The sequence below is a fragment of the Plasmodium berghei genome (genome assembly GCF_900002375.2).
Source record: "Plasmodium berghei ANKA genome assembly, chromosome: 6".
Taxonomy (NCBI): Eukaryota; Apicomplexa; class Aconoidasida; order Haemosporida; family Plasmodiidae; genus Plasmodium; species Plasmodium berghei.
In genome coordinates this window covers 27,525-43,751 of record NC_036164.2, presented here as the reverse complement: position 1 = coordinate 43,751, position 16,227 = coordinate 27,525, and the positions used below count along the sequence as shown (strand labels likewise).

The 16,227-nt window shown below is 24.9% G+C and overlaps 2 protein-coding genes across 2 annotated transcripts; one reads left to right on the top strand and one right to left on the bottom strand.

Moving 5' to 3' along the window:
* Positions 1-419: 419 nt before the first annotated feature.
* Positions 420-1,630, top strand: PBANKA_0600081 (BIR protein; the record flags this gene model as incomplete). The annotated part of the gene is made up of 3 exons (XM_034568517.1): positions 420-434; positions 571-1,407; positions 1,496-1,630. 3 exons carry the CDS (start codon positions 420-422, stop codon positions 1,628-1,630), a joined length of 987 nt encoding a protein of 328 aa, XP_034420498.1.
* A 6,329-nt stretch (positions 1,631-7,959) lies between these two features.
* PBANKA_0600071 (conserved rodent malaria protein, unknown function) lies at positions 7,960-13,285 on the bottom strand (the record flags this gene model as incomplete). Its single annotated transcript, XM_034568514.1, is given in 2 exon segments — positions 7,960-12,129; positions 12,143-13,285. 2 exon segments carry the CDS (start codon positions 13,283-13,285, stop codon positions 7,960-7,962), a joined length of 5,313 nt encoding a protein of 1,770 aa, XP_034420497.1.
* Between the last annotated feature and the right edge of the window lie 2,942 nt (positions 13,286-16,227).

The window sequence follows — 16,227 nt, the reverse complement described above, 5'->3', positions numbered from 1 at the left end:
GTATTATATATTATAAGAAACAAGCATATAAAAATTTAATATATTCCTTTTCTATGTTCAAACATACTTTAAATTCATTATAAAAGTATATTCATTTTTATAATAAAGTTATACCAGATGCTAGTAAGAATAGCATTTTTTGTATAATATTCATTATATATATATTTAATTAAAATGTATTAAGCAATCCTCTATTTAAGGTAATTTGCCTAATTATGATAAACAGAAATAGAATGTTTCTTTAATAATAATATTATTTTATTATGTATAATAATTTAATTATTAAAAAGTTATAATATATTTAACTACAGATAGTTGTTATATATAGGTTTGAAGTATTTGCGTCACATATTGGGGTAGTGTATATAAAACAACATGATTCTATTCAATTTACAAATCACAAATAAAATTCCATTACAATGAATAAAGAAGTGGTATATGCATTTTTTAATAATAATGTCTCCTTTACATTTTTTGATATTGCATTACATATAAATATCATTAAACTTTATTTTAATAAAATTTTTAATAATTCTCGTTTTTATTAATTGTTTTAAAATGTTTTTTTAGTGTAATAACTTCATTTATGTAACGACGAAATTTCCCGATCAATTGGACAGTGACAGAAAGTATTATTTTAATGATGATCAACATTTCAAAGAGTATTGTGATAATAATAAATGTGATAGTGATCTCGAAAAAGTTAATGCTGGATGTTTATATTTTTTTAATGCTTTCTTTAAGGATTCTTCTGTGTTTGAGTCTGTTGCAAAAAGTAACATCGATATTGTTGATTACATTATTCTATGGTTAAATTATATGTTAAACTTAAAGTCAAATCAAGCAAAAAACAGTCTAAATCATTTTTATACTACATTTATAAATAATGAAAGGTATAAAAATACTATAAATTATATTGAGGGGTATAATAATTATAAGGTTCTTATAGATAAAAAACATGATTTGACGAGTAAGGACATGGATAATAATATTATATCTGAATTATATGATGCATTTAAATTATTATGTGAAATGTATTCTACATTTGGTGAAAGCACGTCAAATTGCACAAAATATTCGGAAAAAGCTAAACAATTTGTTGAAAAATATAAAAATTTGAATGAAAATTCTAATAATACTGAAGGCACTTCTTATAATAAAATATTGTCTACATTATCAACTGATTATAATAATTTAAAAAATAAATGTAGCAATATTGCATCTTTTCCAGAGATAAACACATCAACAAATACTGCAAAAATTACTAAACAAACTTCTGAACAAACTGTGCAAAATTCCGCACAAACATCTGAAGTTGCATCATTAAGTTCGTCGATAGGAAACAAATTAATTCCAGTTTTATCGATATTTGGTGCAATAGCATTTTTTTTAGGAATTGGATATAAGGTAAATAATAAGCCAATTAAAATATATTCAACACCAAGTAATTTATGTATATAAGTAAATTATACATTTTTTTAAATTTTTATATTAGTATTCATTATTTAAGTCTCGAAAACAATCTCGAAAACAACACTTAAGAGAAAAACTAAAAAATAAAGAAGAAAATGGATCATTAATATATGATTTAAAAAGTAGTGATTACTTCAGAAATAATAATAATGATTAATATATTTTAAGAAACTGTCTATTTCAAAGTAATTTTTGATCATAGTTTTTATATCGTTTTTATGTTGTGGGTTAGGGTTGTGTTTGTGGAACCCATATTTTGGTTAGGATTAAGTATTATATTGTATTCATTTTTTATAATTTGAATACTAATTAAATATATGTACCATCCTTATATGTTTAATCTCGATTTGAAGCCTAAATATGCAACCAAAAAAGGGGTACTGCCACTAATATGAAAAGGGTCACATAACATTTTTTCATAAATTATAATATATATGAGTGTTCATGCCGATTTAATATGATTAAAAAAAATGTCTATATTGCATATATTAATTCATATTATGATATATCATAATTATTTATTATATAAAGCTTGTTAATCCAGAGTTATATTGAATTATACATATAATAATATATTTCTTTATTTGATGAAACATTTTATTTAGTAAAACATATTATTTGTATCATATTTGTTTTAATTTAAATCATGTTATCCAACCGAACTGTAATAATATATATTCATAAAATATAGATGCATTGAATATCAATCGAGAATCGATATTACAACGTTATCTATAAAGGTATTTTATACATCTACCATTCTTAATAATACAATAAAAATGTGCATATTAATAAAAAAATAAATTATAGATATATGTATATTATCCTTTTAATTTTCGATTATGTATAGTATCATTTTATCCTAATGTTTTAAATTCAAATAATATAAATCATTCTATATATGTTAGTTTATTTCTCATAAAGGTATAATATTAGATTAATCACTATTAATATTTAAAATTTATAGTTTTGAGGTATAAATAAATTATATTTTAAAACAATTAAAAAATAAAATATAATTATATTAATAAAATTTAATGGTATAGTTTGTTCTAATAATTTGTCTAATAATTATAAGTAATATGGTAGATAGAGTAGCGTTATTGCTCTAATATATATATATATAATATTGTATCAATGACCAAGCACGGAAGTATGTTAAATTTGGGAAGCATATCCAATTATATATTAATGAAAATTTGAATTAATTTATTTATTTATTCATGCATTTTGTTAATATTGTTAATTATATTTAATTACACTTTGTAATGTTTTTAAAACAATTCCAGTTTAAATATATTTATTAATAAGGTTACAAACAATATGTAGAGTCTGTATATATATAGGTTAAGCCGTGTGATTCTGTTTTAGGGTTGATATATTTCGTGGTCTACATAAAATTGATAAATATATCAAATACCAAAATATAAAAAAAATGTTATCCCACCAATTTATTAACTTCTAAACGAAGTTTAAATATGAAGCACATAATGGAGATAAATATTAATATGAACAGAATGTAATAAAAAATAGTTTTTCAAAGATTGTAATATACGCATTTGATGTGCTAAGATAACATAAATATTAAATATTATTAATATATAACGCTATTATTTGATATTTTCATGTTAATATTCCGCTAACTACATATAACTCATAATATTTTATATTATAAATGGCCATTTATTTAAAAACGATGATTATTATATTTGGATTAGATTGTATTATATATATCACAATATACATTTATTTAGTTTATTTGATTGACACGGTTATTTTTTTTTAATATAACTTGATGTGTGATATATCACAACTTATCGATTCCTTTTTATGAATAATATGGTTACCTTTCATTTCTTATTTCGTAATTTATAAAAAAAATTTAAATACACCAGGGTTTATCACACACAAAAGTGAACATTTTATTTTGTTGTAGCTATGCTAATTTTTACTTTTACATCGTTCTTATGCATATTGAATTACTGAAAAATATAGATCATTATATTTATCGAGTTTTACATTTGTGCATATATACCTATATATTATTTGTGCATATATGTTGTGTGCAATTTTTGGGAATACCCTTAAATCAAAAGGTGATGAACTTTGAACAAAATGAATAATATATGTTTATTGCTTTTTTAGCATACTATATATGTTAGTGCTATGTTATAGTTTAAATGATATATATAATATAAAGTTTTAAGAGAAAAAATTAAAGTTTTTTTTATAATGGTAGTTAAAAATATATAAATAAAATTTAAGGTAAAAAGTGCTGTAAAGGTTGTTATATAAATAAAATAAAATTTAAGGTAAAAAGTGTTGTAAAAGTTGTTATATAAATAAAATAAAATTTAAGGTAAAAAGTGCTGTAAAGGCTGTTATATAAATAAAATAAAATTTTAGGTAAAAAGTGTTGTAAAAGTTGTTATATAAATAAAATAAAATTTAAGGTAAAAAGTGTTGTAAAAGTTGTTATATAAATAAAATATAATTAAGTTGCATAAAATGCTAAAAAATGTATGCATATATACATATTTGTGTCAATTTGTTTGAAATTGCCAAAAAACATTATGTGATAATTAAATATTGTATGACTTATTTTGGATTATGCCATTTTTTCTTTTAGGAAGCGTTGTCTAAATTTAATGATACTAGATTGAAGACAATATTATTACATTGATATATGTATCAGTGCCAATGGATATTCTTCAATTGGGAAGTTATTATAACTGTTAAGTGCCTTAATATTTTTTGTCAGTTATTATTCCACATTACTATGGTATTGTTTCTAAAGTAGAGTTATTTATATGGCCAACGATATTGATTCGAGACATGTGCAATTAGGATTTTTTTTATTATTTTAACATGTATATTTTTATTATTATTTTTTTTTTTTTTTCATTATATGTAATATATTTTTCCCCTAATTGGCACGGCTCTCATCATCATATAGAAAGCGCGTTTGAATATTTATACGTATCTTGTTTATGCGCCTTTGTTTCATATATTTTGCCAAATACTTTGTATATATCTTTTTATGTGTTTATATTTCATTTGCCCAACCTCGTACCCGCATTATTTTTTGCCTAACATAGTACCCATATTCCTTTTTTTATCTTATCTGTTATATTCAACCATTTTCTTCTGTCTTATCTCCTCAACCATTTTTTCTGACTTATCTGTTATATACTCAATAATTTTCTTCTGTTTTAACTGTTATATACTCAACTATTTTTTCTGGATTATCTTCTATTTCCTCAACTATTTTTTCTGACTTATCTGTTATATACTCAATAATTTTCTTCTGTTTTAACTGTTATATACTCAACTATTTTTTCTGGATTATCTTCTATTTCCTCAACTATTTTTTCTGACTTACCTGTTATTTCCTCAATGAATTTCTTCTTCCTTAACTGTTATTTCCTCAACTACATTTTCTGACTTACCTGTTATTTCCTCAACTATTTTTTCTGACTTATCTGTTATATACTCAATAATTTTCTTTTGTTTTAACTGTTATATACTCAACTATTTTTTCTGACTTATCTGTTATATACTCAATGAATTTCTTCTGCCTTAACTGTTATTTCCTCAACTACATTTTCTGACTTACCTGTTATTTCCTCAACTACATTTTCTGACTTACCTGTTATTTCCTCAACTATTTTTTCTGACTTATCTGTTATATACTCAATAATTTTCTTTTGTTTTAACTGTTATATACTCAACTATTTTTTCTGGATTATCTTCTATTTCCTCAACTATTTTTTCTGACTTATCTGTTATATACTCAATAATTTTCTTCTGTTTTAACTGTTATATACTCAACTATTTTTTCTGGATTATCTTCTATTTCCTCAACTATTTTTTCTGACTTATCTGTTATATACTCAATAATTTTCTTCTGTTTTAACTGTTATATACTCAACTATTTTTTCTGGATTATCTTCTATTTCCTCAACTATTTTTTCTGACTTACCTGTTATTTCCTCAATGAATTTCTTCTTCCTTAACTGTTATTTCCTCAACTACATTTTCTGACTTACCTGTTATTTCCTCAACTATTTTTTCTGACTTATCTGTTATATACTCAATAATTTTCTTTTGTTTTAACTGTTATATACTCAACTATTTTTTCTGACTTATCTGTTATATACTCAATGAATTTCTTCTGCCTTAACTGTTATTTCCTCAACTACATTTTCTGACTTACCTGTTATTTCCTCAACTATTTTTTCTGGCTTACCCGTTATTTCCTCAACTACATTTTCTGACTTACCTGTTATTTCCTCAACTATTTTTTCTGACTTATCTGTTATATACTCAATAATTTTCTTTTGTTTTAACTGTTATATACTCAACTATTTTTTCTGACTTATCTGTTATATACTCAATGAATTTCTTCTGCCTTAACTGTTATTTCCTCAACTACATTTTCTGACTTACCTGTTATTTCCTCAACTATTTTTTCTGGCTTACCCGTTATTTCCTCAACTACATTTTCTGACTTACCTGTTATTTCTTCAACTATTTTTTCTGGCTTACCCGTTATTTCCTCAACTACATTTTCTGGCTTACCTGTTATTTCATCAATAATTTTCTTCTGACTTATATGCTCTATCTTCAACTATTTTTTCTGCTTTACATGTTCTTTCTTTTTTATCACATCTTTTTTTTTGTGAAGATATTGGTATTTTTTTGTGGAGTTATTTTTTATGCTATTTTTTTTCATTAGTTCTTTTTTTTTGGCTGTCTATCAGAATTTTTAACTCTGCTACAAGAAACTTATCTTTAATATATTTTGAGTTATTTGCTTTATCGATAAAAATGAAATGTATTAGATCATTTAGTATGGTATTTTGTTTGATTTACACTAATTTTTCCACACTCTTATATTAATAAGTAGGTATACATTGCTTTTTTGTGCAACTTGGGTTGGTATTGATTAAACGAGTACCCATTGTACTCACCTCAGTATTGCACTTGCTATCCAAAAAAGAAAGTTTCTCCATATAAGAATAGTGATCCAAGTGATAGGTTGTTTGTAATCTATTGCTCCAGCAATATTTCTACATTTCTTAGAAATTATTATATCATCAGATGGGATACGCTGTTCATAATATCTTTTAGGATATTTGTAATTATATAGATTTATAGAAGCATTCGAAATACTAGCTAGCTTAGACATATTCAAGTGTAATGCACAAATTAAATGTAATACACAAATCCAATGCAATACACAAATTAAATGTAATACACAAATTAAATGTAATACGCAGATTAAATGTAATACACAAATTCAATGTAATACACAAATTCAATGTAATACGCAGATTCAATGTAATACACAAATCCAATGTAATACACAAATCCAATGTAATACACAAATCCAATGTAATACACAAATCCAATGTAATACACAATTCTAATGTAATACACAATTCTAATGTAATACACAATTCTAATGTGATACACAATTCTAATGTAATACACAATTCTAATGTAATACACAAATTAAATGTAATACACAAATCCAATGTAATACACAATTCTAATGTAATACACAAATTAAATGTAATACACAAATCCAATGTAATACGCAGATTCAATGTAATACGCAGATTCAATGTAATACACATTTATTTTATTTTGTAGATTTTGAAATGCATTATCAATAGATGAACATATATTAAAAGTTTTAGCTAGCTTGATTAGTGATGAATTATTAACAAATGTAATAAACAGGTGTAAATGCAATATACGATATTAATAAATCAGATGTTAGTTTAAATGCAATATAAATTTGTTATAATTACAAATATCGTTAAAATTATATTATTTCGCAGAACTCCCTTCTTCTGTATATAATAATTTTTAGAAACATGACAATATTGCTCACCAATAGATGTTAAAACAACTTCAACTTGGCATCGTTCTTCTTTATATGGATCCCTTTGCTGTTTTCGGATGCGTTACATACGTCATTAGTGAAATGAGTAATCATTGTAATCAATACTTTCCCCTTGCTCCACTCCTTAGCAACAATACTTTTCTTACAAATCAAAGATTGCTTAATATCAGTGAACTTTTTAAAATATCATACCTTTCTCAAGGCATTCTTTTCTAAATATAATTAAAATGACTTAGATATTGTATTATATTATTTAATATATGATCTAATGCATTTTTTCCAGATTCCTTATCTGATTCCTTATTTTTTATTGAAAATTACAAAGTTAAATAATTCTCGATTTTCCGATTTAGCATTTGTATTATTCTCCATAATTTTTTGTACCATATCTATAGTTCATAGTGATAGGTATTAATACTTTTTTTCATTTTCGAACCCTTATGGTAGTATTTTATTTCCAAGGACTTTTATGCAATGTATTTTTGTTTTCGGACTTTTTTTTTGTTGGTGTAGAGGCTGTTTTTGTTGGTATGTATGTAGTTTCTGTTTGTGTAGAGACTGTTCTTGTTTGTTTAGAGGCTGTTTTTTTTGGTATAGAGGTAGTTTCTGTTTGTGTTGTAATATTTTTTGTTTGTGCTGGAGTATTTTTTGGTGTTGTAGTATTTTCTGTTTGTGATGGAGTGTTTTTTGGTGTTGTAGTATTTTCTGTTTGTGATGGAGTGTTTTTTGGTGTTGTAGTATTTTCTGTTTGTGATGGAGTGTTTTTTGTTTGTGTTGGAGTATTTTTTGGTGCTGGAATGTTTTTTGTTTGTACTGGAGTATTTTTTGGTGTTGTAGTATTTTCTGTTTGTGATGGAGTGTTTTTTGTTTGTGTTGGAGTATTTTTTGGTGCTGGAGTGTTTTTTGTTTGTACTGGAGTATTTTTTGGTGTTGTAGTATTTTCTGTTTGTGATGGAGTGTTTTTTGTTTGTGATGGAATATTTTCTGTTTTTGTTGTAGTATTTTTTGGCGTTGTTGGAGTATTTTTTGGTGTTGTAATATTTTTTGGTGCTGGAGTGTTTTGTTTGTGTTGTAGTATTTTTTGGCGTTGTTGGAGTATTTTTTGGTGTTGTTGGAGTGTTTTTTGTTTGTGTTGTAGTATTTTTTGGCGTTGTTGGAGTATTTTTTGGTGTCTGAATATTTTTTGGTGTTGTTGGAGTGTTTTTTGTTTTTGTTGGAGTGTTTTTTGTTTGTGTTGTAGTATTTTTTGGCGTTGTTGGAGTATTTTTTGGTGTTGTTGGAGTGTTTTTTGTTTGTGTTGTAGTATTTTTTGGCGTTGTTGGAGTATTTTTTGGTGTCTGAATATTTTTTGTTGGTGTTGTTGGAATATTTTTTTCTGGTATATAGTTATTTTTTTCTAGAATTTGGGTACTTGTTGACATGTTGATACTTTTTTCTAGATTTTGGGTATTTGTAGTTGGGATGTTGATATTTCGAGATTCTATAATTTCTTGTATAATATTTAATATATCATCATTTTCTAAATTCATTGTGTTATTTGATATATTTTCACATGTTTCTTCCTTTTCTTTATCCCACATCCAAAATTTTTTAGCACTTTCATAATCCATTTTCCAAAAATTTAAATTATCGTTTTTATCCCAATTCCAAAATTCTTTGGTTTTTTCATTATCCCAATCCCAATATTCTGTAAGTACCTTACAATTATACTCTTTGACTTTAGGAGTTTCTACTATGGGTCTTTTTGTCAAATTTCGATTCATGCTTTCTCTTTCTTTTTTTTTTTGAAATTCATATGATCGTCTTTCTAGATGTCTTTGTGTGCGTTCCGATATTAAGCAGGAAGTATGCTTTTCTAATATATCGTTATGGTATGGCTGGCCATTACTAAATGGATTTGATCGACCCTCGACAAACCTATTTTCCCAATCTCGTTTGGTACCAGCATATTTAAGATATCTCTCATACATTTTATCTACTGATGACTGTGCTGCGGCAGACGAATCAGTAGCACCACCTTCGCTATAATGACTATTTTCGTTAGAATCGCTTATATTAGGGGATTTTTCTGGCGACTTTGTGGTTGTCATGTCATTTTTGGCATATATATTTTTATTATCAGATAAAGAATGGTGGCTTTGAGATGGTGCAAATGAGTCACTCTTATTTACATTTCTTTTCAGTATTTTCTTTGTATATTTTTTTGGGGGCTTAGGTTTCTCACTAAGTGCCCGTTTTCTTGAATTTAAAGGACTCAAATTATTATTGTTAAATACAATAGGTTCTTCTTTTTCTTTCTTTATTAAAATTTCATCAGTACTATTTTTAATTTCTTGTGTTTTCTTAAGGGCTTCAGCTTTGTCTAACATTAAATAATGATTAAGAATTTGACGTTTGTTCTCTGCAAGTATTTCATCAACATTTTTAAATTCTGTTGTCGCTGGAGCTTCACCATTCGAATCAATGCCTATATTTTTGTATAATTCATTAGTGGGCTCGATTTTTTTCTCTTCATGCTCTTCACTAATGGCTTTTGCTTCTCTAAGTTTATGTACTACATTAATGAGATCCATTCCGATATCTTTATACAACCCTTGCTTTAAATACATGTCTCTTTTTTGTAACGATTTACTAAGGCTTTCTGTTTCTCTACTTTGGAAATTTTCGTTATTATTTTTATTTATTTCTATATTTTGATGGGTCATATGAATAGGAGTACATATTCCTCTATTTTGGCACATATCATTAACCGAATTCATGTATATATTTGTGGAATTATTATTAGTTACAGTATTTAAATCCATAATATTATTATTCACATTATCGAATTTTGATGGATTAAATTTTATTTCTTTTTTAATTGGAACATTTGGGTTACCCTGTCTTTCTATTACATGATTAATATTTCTATTTTGTCCATAAGAAATAAGCATATTATTGTTTTCATTAATTAAATTAGGAAAATCGATATAATTTTTTTTGGGGGGTAAGTTAGGTATTATTGTCACTTCGCTTTGAAATCGAACCCTTTTTTTATTACTTTCTTTTGGTACATTATCGTAATCCTTATTTTGACCATAAGTCATAAGCTTGCAGTTTTTTTTAATTATAGAACCATATAATTTAGCACGTTGTGTGTCTTTAAGTAAATTTTGTCTGTTTTCTTCTTCATATTGAGCAACTTGATCATCATTTTTTTCTACTGCATTATTAATGCTCATATAATTATTGGAGTATTTAAATTTCTTATTACTTCTTGGTGATGATTCATCAAATATAACATGTTTACTTCTTTTACGTGAATCATTTTTTACTTCTTTAATAATTGGTCTATCTGTTTTTTCTACTGTATTATTATTAACTTTCTTTGTATTTAAATTATCTTTTGTAGTTTCAAATGAATTCTTAAGTTTTACAGGGGTATATAGATCATTATTCTCAGTATTGGGTAATCCAAATAGTTCACTAGCAATAATAGGTTCATCTGGGTTAAAAAAGCTTGATGGAAAAAAGGCGCTAGTAAATTTGTTATTTGTTGGCTCTATAGCTGAATTTTCTTCGATTTCATCTTTCTTATTAATATCAAAAGACCCCAAAAATAAATTTGAGTAATCTGGTTCTTCTTCTGAACCTTCGTCGTTTGTTTTAAATGGATTTTCAAAATTTTCCTCGTTATAAAATGTTGATGGTAATGTTCCGTCATAATATTCAAGTAATTTGCGGTGTTCTTCTTGTGTTAAATTATTCACATGATCTTTCTTTGTATTAGAATAATGTATTTCTTTAATTTTATCGTTCTTACTCATTTTTATAGGTGTCTCTGCCTCTGGTTGTTCATCATCGATTTTTTTTGTATTACTATCTTTTTTTAATTTATAGCTTTCATAAAATAATTTTCCATCACTATAATGGTATCCTAAGTCAGATTTTTCATTGTAATAATTTTCATTATAATGCTCATTTTTTACATAGTTTTCATCCTCACTAATAATTTCATTTTCACTAAAAATTTCATTTTCACTAATAATTTCATTTTCACTAATAATTTCATTTTCACTAACAATTTCATCCTCACTAACAATTTCATCCTCACTAATAATTTCATTTTCACTAACAATTTCATCCTCACTAATAATTTCATTCTCACTAACAATTTCATTCTCACTAACAATTTCATCCTCACTAATAATTTCATCCTCACTAATAATTTCATTCTCACTAATAATTTCATTCTCTAACTGCTCGCAATAAAATTTTTCTTTTTGATATGTTTCCAAAGAGATGTTTTTTCCTGACACCGCACTACTTCCTAATGATGTTGTTTGATTAGATAACTTAAATGAGTTACATACATCTTTTCCATTCTCAACATTCTCATATGATGTTATAGATGCTTCAGAATTACTATTAATATTGTTTTTCATAGCCTTATAGTTTTTTAAAGTTTCATCCTTATTATAAATTTCCTTATCAATTTGAGGATTTCTAGAAACAAATGTCTTTTTGGTAAACTGGTGATTTTTTGAACCAATTAATTCATTTGGGGCATACTTATTTTTATAGGATTTCTTTTCCTTCAGTTCTTTTAAATTTTCAACCTGAGTAAACTTATCATTATTATTATTATTATCACTATTATAACAACTTGAAGACGATTTCTTTTTTAATATAGTTTTCCCTCTTTTAAAACAACGTGATGAACTACCAGAACTTTTATATGAGCAATTTGATTCATTATCAACATCATCCTTCTTCAGGAAGCTTAACCAAATTTGAAACAGTTTTCTTCAACTTTCTTTTTTTTTCTAATTTCACGCATTCCTTGCTATCTACTGTGTAATTTTCTGAATTAAATGATTGATCAGATAACTTTTTTAAAAGAATTTTTTGTTCTATTTCATCTAAAGCGGTGTTGAGTTGTGATTGTTCTTTCTTAACATTTGTGATATTCGATGGTTTTCTATTCATCAAATCTATGATTTCAGAAACATTGAGGTCAGTAAAAATTGTGTACATGTGTTTCTTTTTTGATATGTCATTAGATTCTATGTTTGCACAGCTTTGATTTTCATTAAATTGATTTTCGCATTTAACCAATGGATAATTATTGCCTTTTTGTTCTACTTTATTTTCTAAATCACATATAATATTTTTGTCCGATATAATATAAGTATCCCCTAATTTCTTATCGTGTGAAAGTACAATATTTTTCATATTTGATAAATCATAAGAATCCAAATCTTTTTCATTGTTAATATACAAACCATCTAAGGACTCATTTTTTGGTAATTTAGTGATATCATTATTTTTAATATTCTCGGCAATATCAAATTTTCGAACTGGTGCCGTCGGTGTAATCCGTTTAATTGTACTATATTTTTCTTCTGTTTCCTCTTTGATCAATTCGTTCATTTTGGAATTTGGGTCTGTGTCACAAATAGAATTGCACATAATATCATTTGTCCTTTCATTAATTCCTTCAACAATTTTATTGGCATTTTCCCCTAATACAAGATATCGTTGTACAAGACTTTTACACACGGAACATTTTTCATAATTATGCTTCTTATGCTTTCTTGAGCACCTTTTAATTCGATTACGTGAATGATAATATTCTTTCAATATACGAGATTCTCCACATTCAACACTTTGACGAAGTTTATCATATTTCTTTCCTTTGTTTCTATAGTATTTTTCCTTAGCAGCATAATACAGCGATCTTTCCTTAATACGATTTTCAACATGATTTTGTAAATTGTGAGAAATATTTGCAGCACCGTCCTTTGCATTCTTTCTATTTTTTAAGGATATATGTAGATTTGCCTTAACTTTTGGCCTAATAACACATGCATTTTTTGCAAGTGGTATATCATTGTTAATCATCGATGATGGTACCATTTAAACAAACAAGCAGCGTTAACTCAACCCCGCGAGGGCTTTCGTGTATTTTTTTAAATGGTTAATAAATAATTAAATATGTTTAATAAAAACATGATTATAATAAAATCTTATGAATAAATAGTTGCTAGACAATTGTTTTGTGAAGCGTAAATGTTGCAACACTATGTCAAAACATACAAATAGTTAAACTTATATATATATATATATTATGAAATACACATGATAATATGCTATAAAAAAATTATGAGGGTATATAAAGTAAAAAAATAGGGGTATTATGCTATGCTTTATGAATAAAATTAATTTATATTTTACTTTACAAACAATATGATAACTAAAACAATTAAATTATTAGTAGTATAACAAAAGATTTATAATACAAATGGTATAGTAATGTAGAACGTAATAAGCAGTCAATGTATATGAAAAACCAAAGGGTTGTGCGTGTAATATATGTATTATGTACATAATATAATATAGAGTGGGGTAGCATATGAGAATACTTGAATTCCAGTCAAAAAATTTTGGTGAATTCAATCCATGCGTGAAGGTTTTTTTGAGAGTATTCAAAAAATTTAAACCAAATAAAAAAGTTAATGTAAAAAATTTGAGTGTAATATTATATAATAAAATATATATATAATATTTATTTGTTTTTATAAGTATGTTTTTTAATATTTTTTTGTGTAAATATTTTTATAAGTATTTTTTGGGGTGTTTGGTATAAATTAGTATTAATTAAGATAATCTTTAAGATATAAATAAATACTTTAAAATAAATATGTTTTTTTTAATTTTATATAAATTTTAATTTAAATAATTAAAAAAATAATTTAAATAACTAAAAAAATAAATTAAATATATTTTTGATATTGTTTTTTTAATATTATTTATGCATACAACAATTTGAGAATTATTTTTTGTGTTTAAGACTAGCTATTTTTCCAACTTAAAAAAAAAATTATGCATTTCTTTTATTTTTATTTAATTATGTTTTGTTATTTTGGTGAGGTTATTAATTTTTTTAGTGTCTTTATGGGGCCATTATTGTTTCCAATATGTATTCTCACATAAACACTGATATACTATGAGATATTTTGATTTATTCTTTTTAGATAGGATACACTTATAACATATGTATAATTATCATTTAATTATTTACATTTATTTATAGTATTATTTGAATGATTAACTTTAATATTATAAAAAAATTTTTATGAAAATTTCTTCTTATAGTGATATTTCGTACTTCACAAAAAACATATATATCCAAATATTGATATGTGCACAAAATTTCGTGCATACACAATTATATACCGAGTTATTGAATCTTTCAGCGTGCTTTATATTTCTACATGCAATATTAATTAAATACATGGACGCAAATTACGCAACCTCAGGCATGTGTACATAGAATACGAATTGCATACAAATTGATGATTGTATATGTATTCTCAACAAAATAAAGTATCCCTTTTACATGCCGACTTCTTAAATAAACACTTATACTTGAACTTTTATTGAAACTTGATAATATTTTATATTTTTTTATTATTTTCGAAGATATATATTTATTATATATTAAATAATTCTCTAAATTTACGTAGGTATTTTTACTTATATTATCACTTATGTATATATCATCATCTATATTTATATAAGGATTTTTATGTATATTAAAATTGGCATTTATATGGGCATTTGGATTTATATAAGGATTTTTATGTATATTAACATTGATATTATATGGGCATTCGGATTTATATAGGAGTTTTTACCTATATTAATATTGACACTTATACGGGCATCAGGATTTATATAGGAATTTTTACCTAAATTAACATTTATACTTATATGAACACTTATATTTATACAAAAATTTATATTTATATTTATGGTTTTACTAAATTTGCAATTTTATTTATATCAAGGTAAGCACATTTACATTTTTTTCACGTATACTTCCCTTTTCAAGGGGAATTATCGTCGGTATTCCCTTTAATAAACGATATATTCTAATTCATACTTGAATTTTCATTCATTCTTCGCATGTTCCAAATGTATTTATTTGATATAGAGAGAAAATTATTTATGATAATTGCTTCCTTAAAGCTTGTTTTTTTTTTTATAAATATATTAATGTATTGAGCATTTGTGAATTGTTATACATTTTATATTTATATTTCACAAAAATTAATAATTGGAAATAATATGGATTATCAATTTTATTAACTTGTGTAAACTTATGACTTATCACATTATATTTATCGAAGTATAAGATTGGAATAATATTTTTCTTCCTATATAATTTTTATTAAATAGAAAAACAGTTTTATTGTAAAATATATGGAATCTCTTCCTTTTACAGTTATTTTTTATTACGCAAGTGTAATTTCTTCGTATTTTTTTATATAATATTTTTCTTATTATTACTTCCCCTATGCAATTTATTACAATACGATTGGGTGTTTTAAAAGTATCTTGAAACAATGAGTTTCTTTCGATAATAAACCTTCAAAAATAGGATGGTTAATCATAATGTTAATTGTAATGACAATAATATTATTATTTTATAATCATTAAATAAGCTTTTATGATATTCTATCTTATCAAACGCTTCATTATAAAAGTGTTTCTTCGTCAAGTAACAAGTATTTTTAATTTATTTTAAAAACATTATGGCATATTGTGCTTGACTTTAAATGTGTGTACTTACATTTTTCCTTTTACTAAAGAATGAGAAAAACTGGATTGTTTTATTTTTCGTTTTTTTGTTATTTCTAATTATTTTCATTGTGAAGTATCTATATCTTCCAAAATGAAATTATTGCATATTTGTTGAGTGTCAATTTGTTTGAAACTCAAAATATAGGTGCAAACATAGATTTCCCATACTAGTTACATATATATGAAATAATGCATAACAAGATTATATTTTT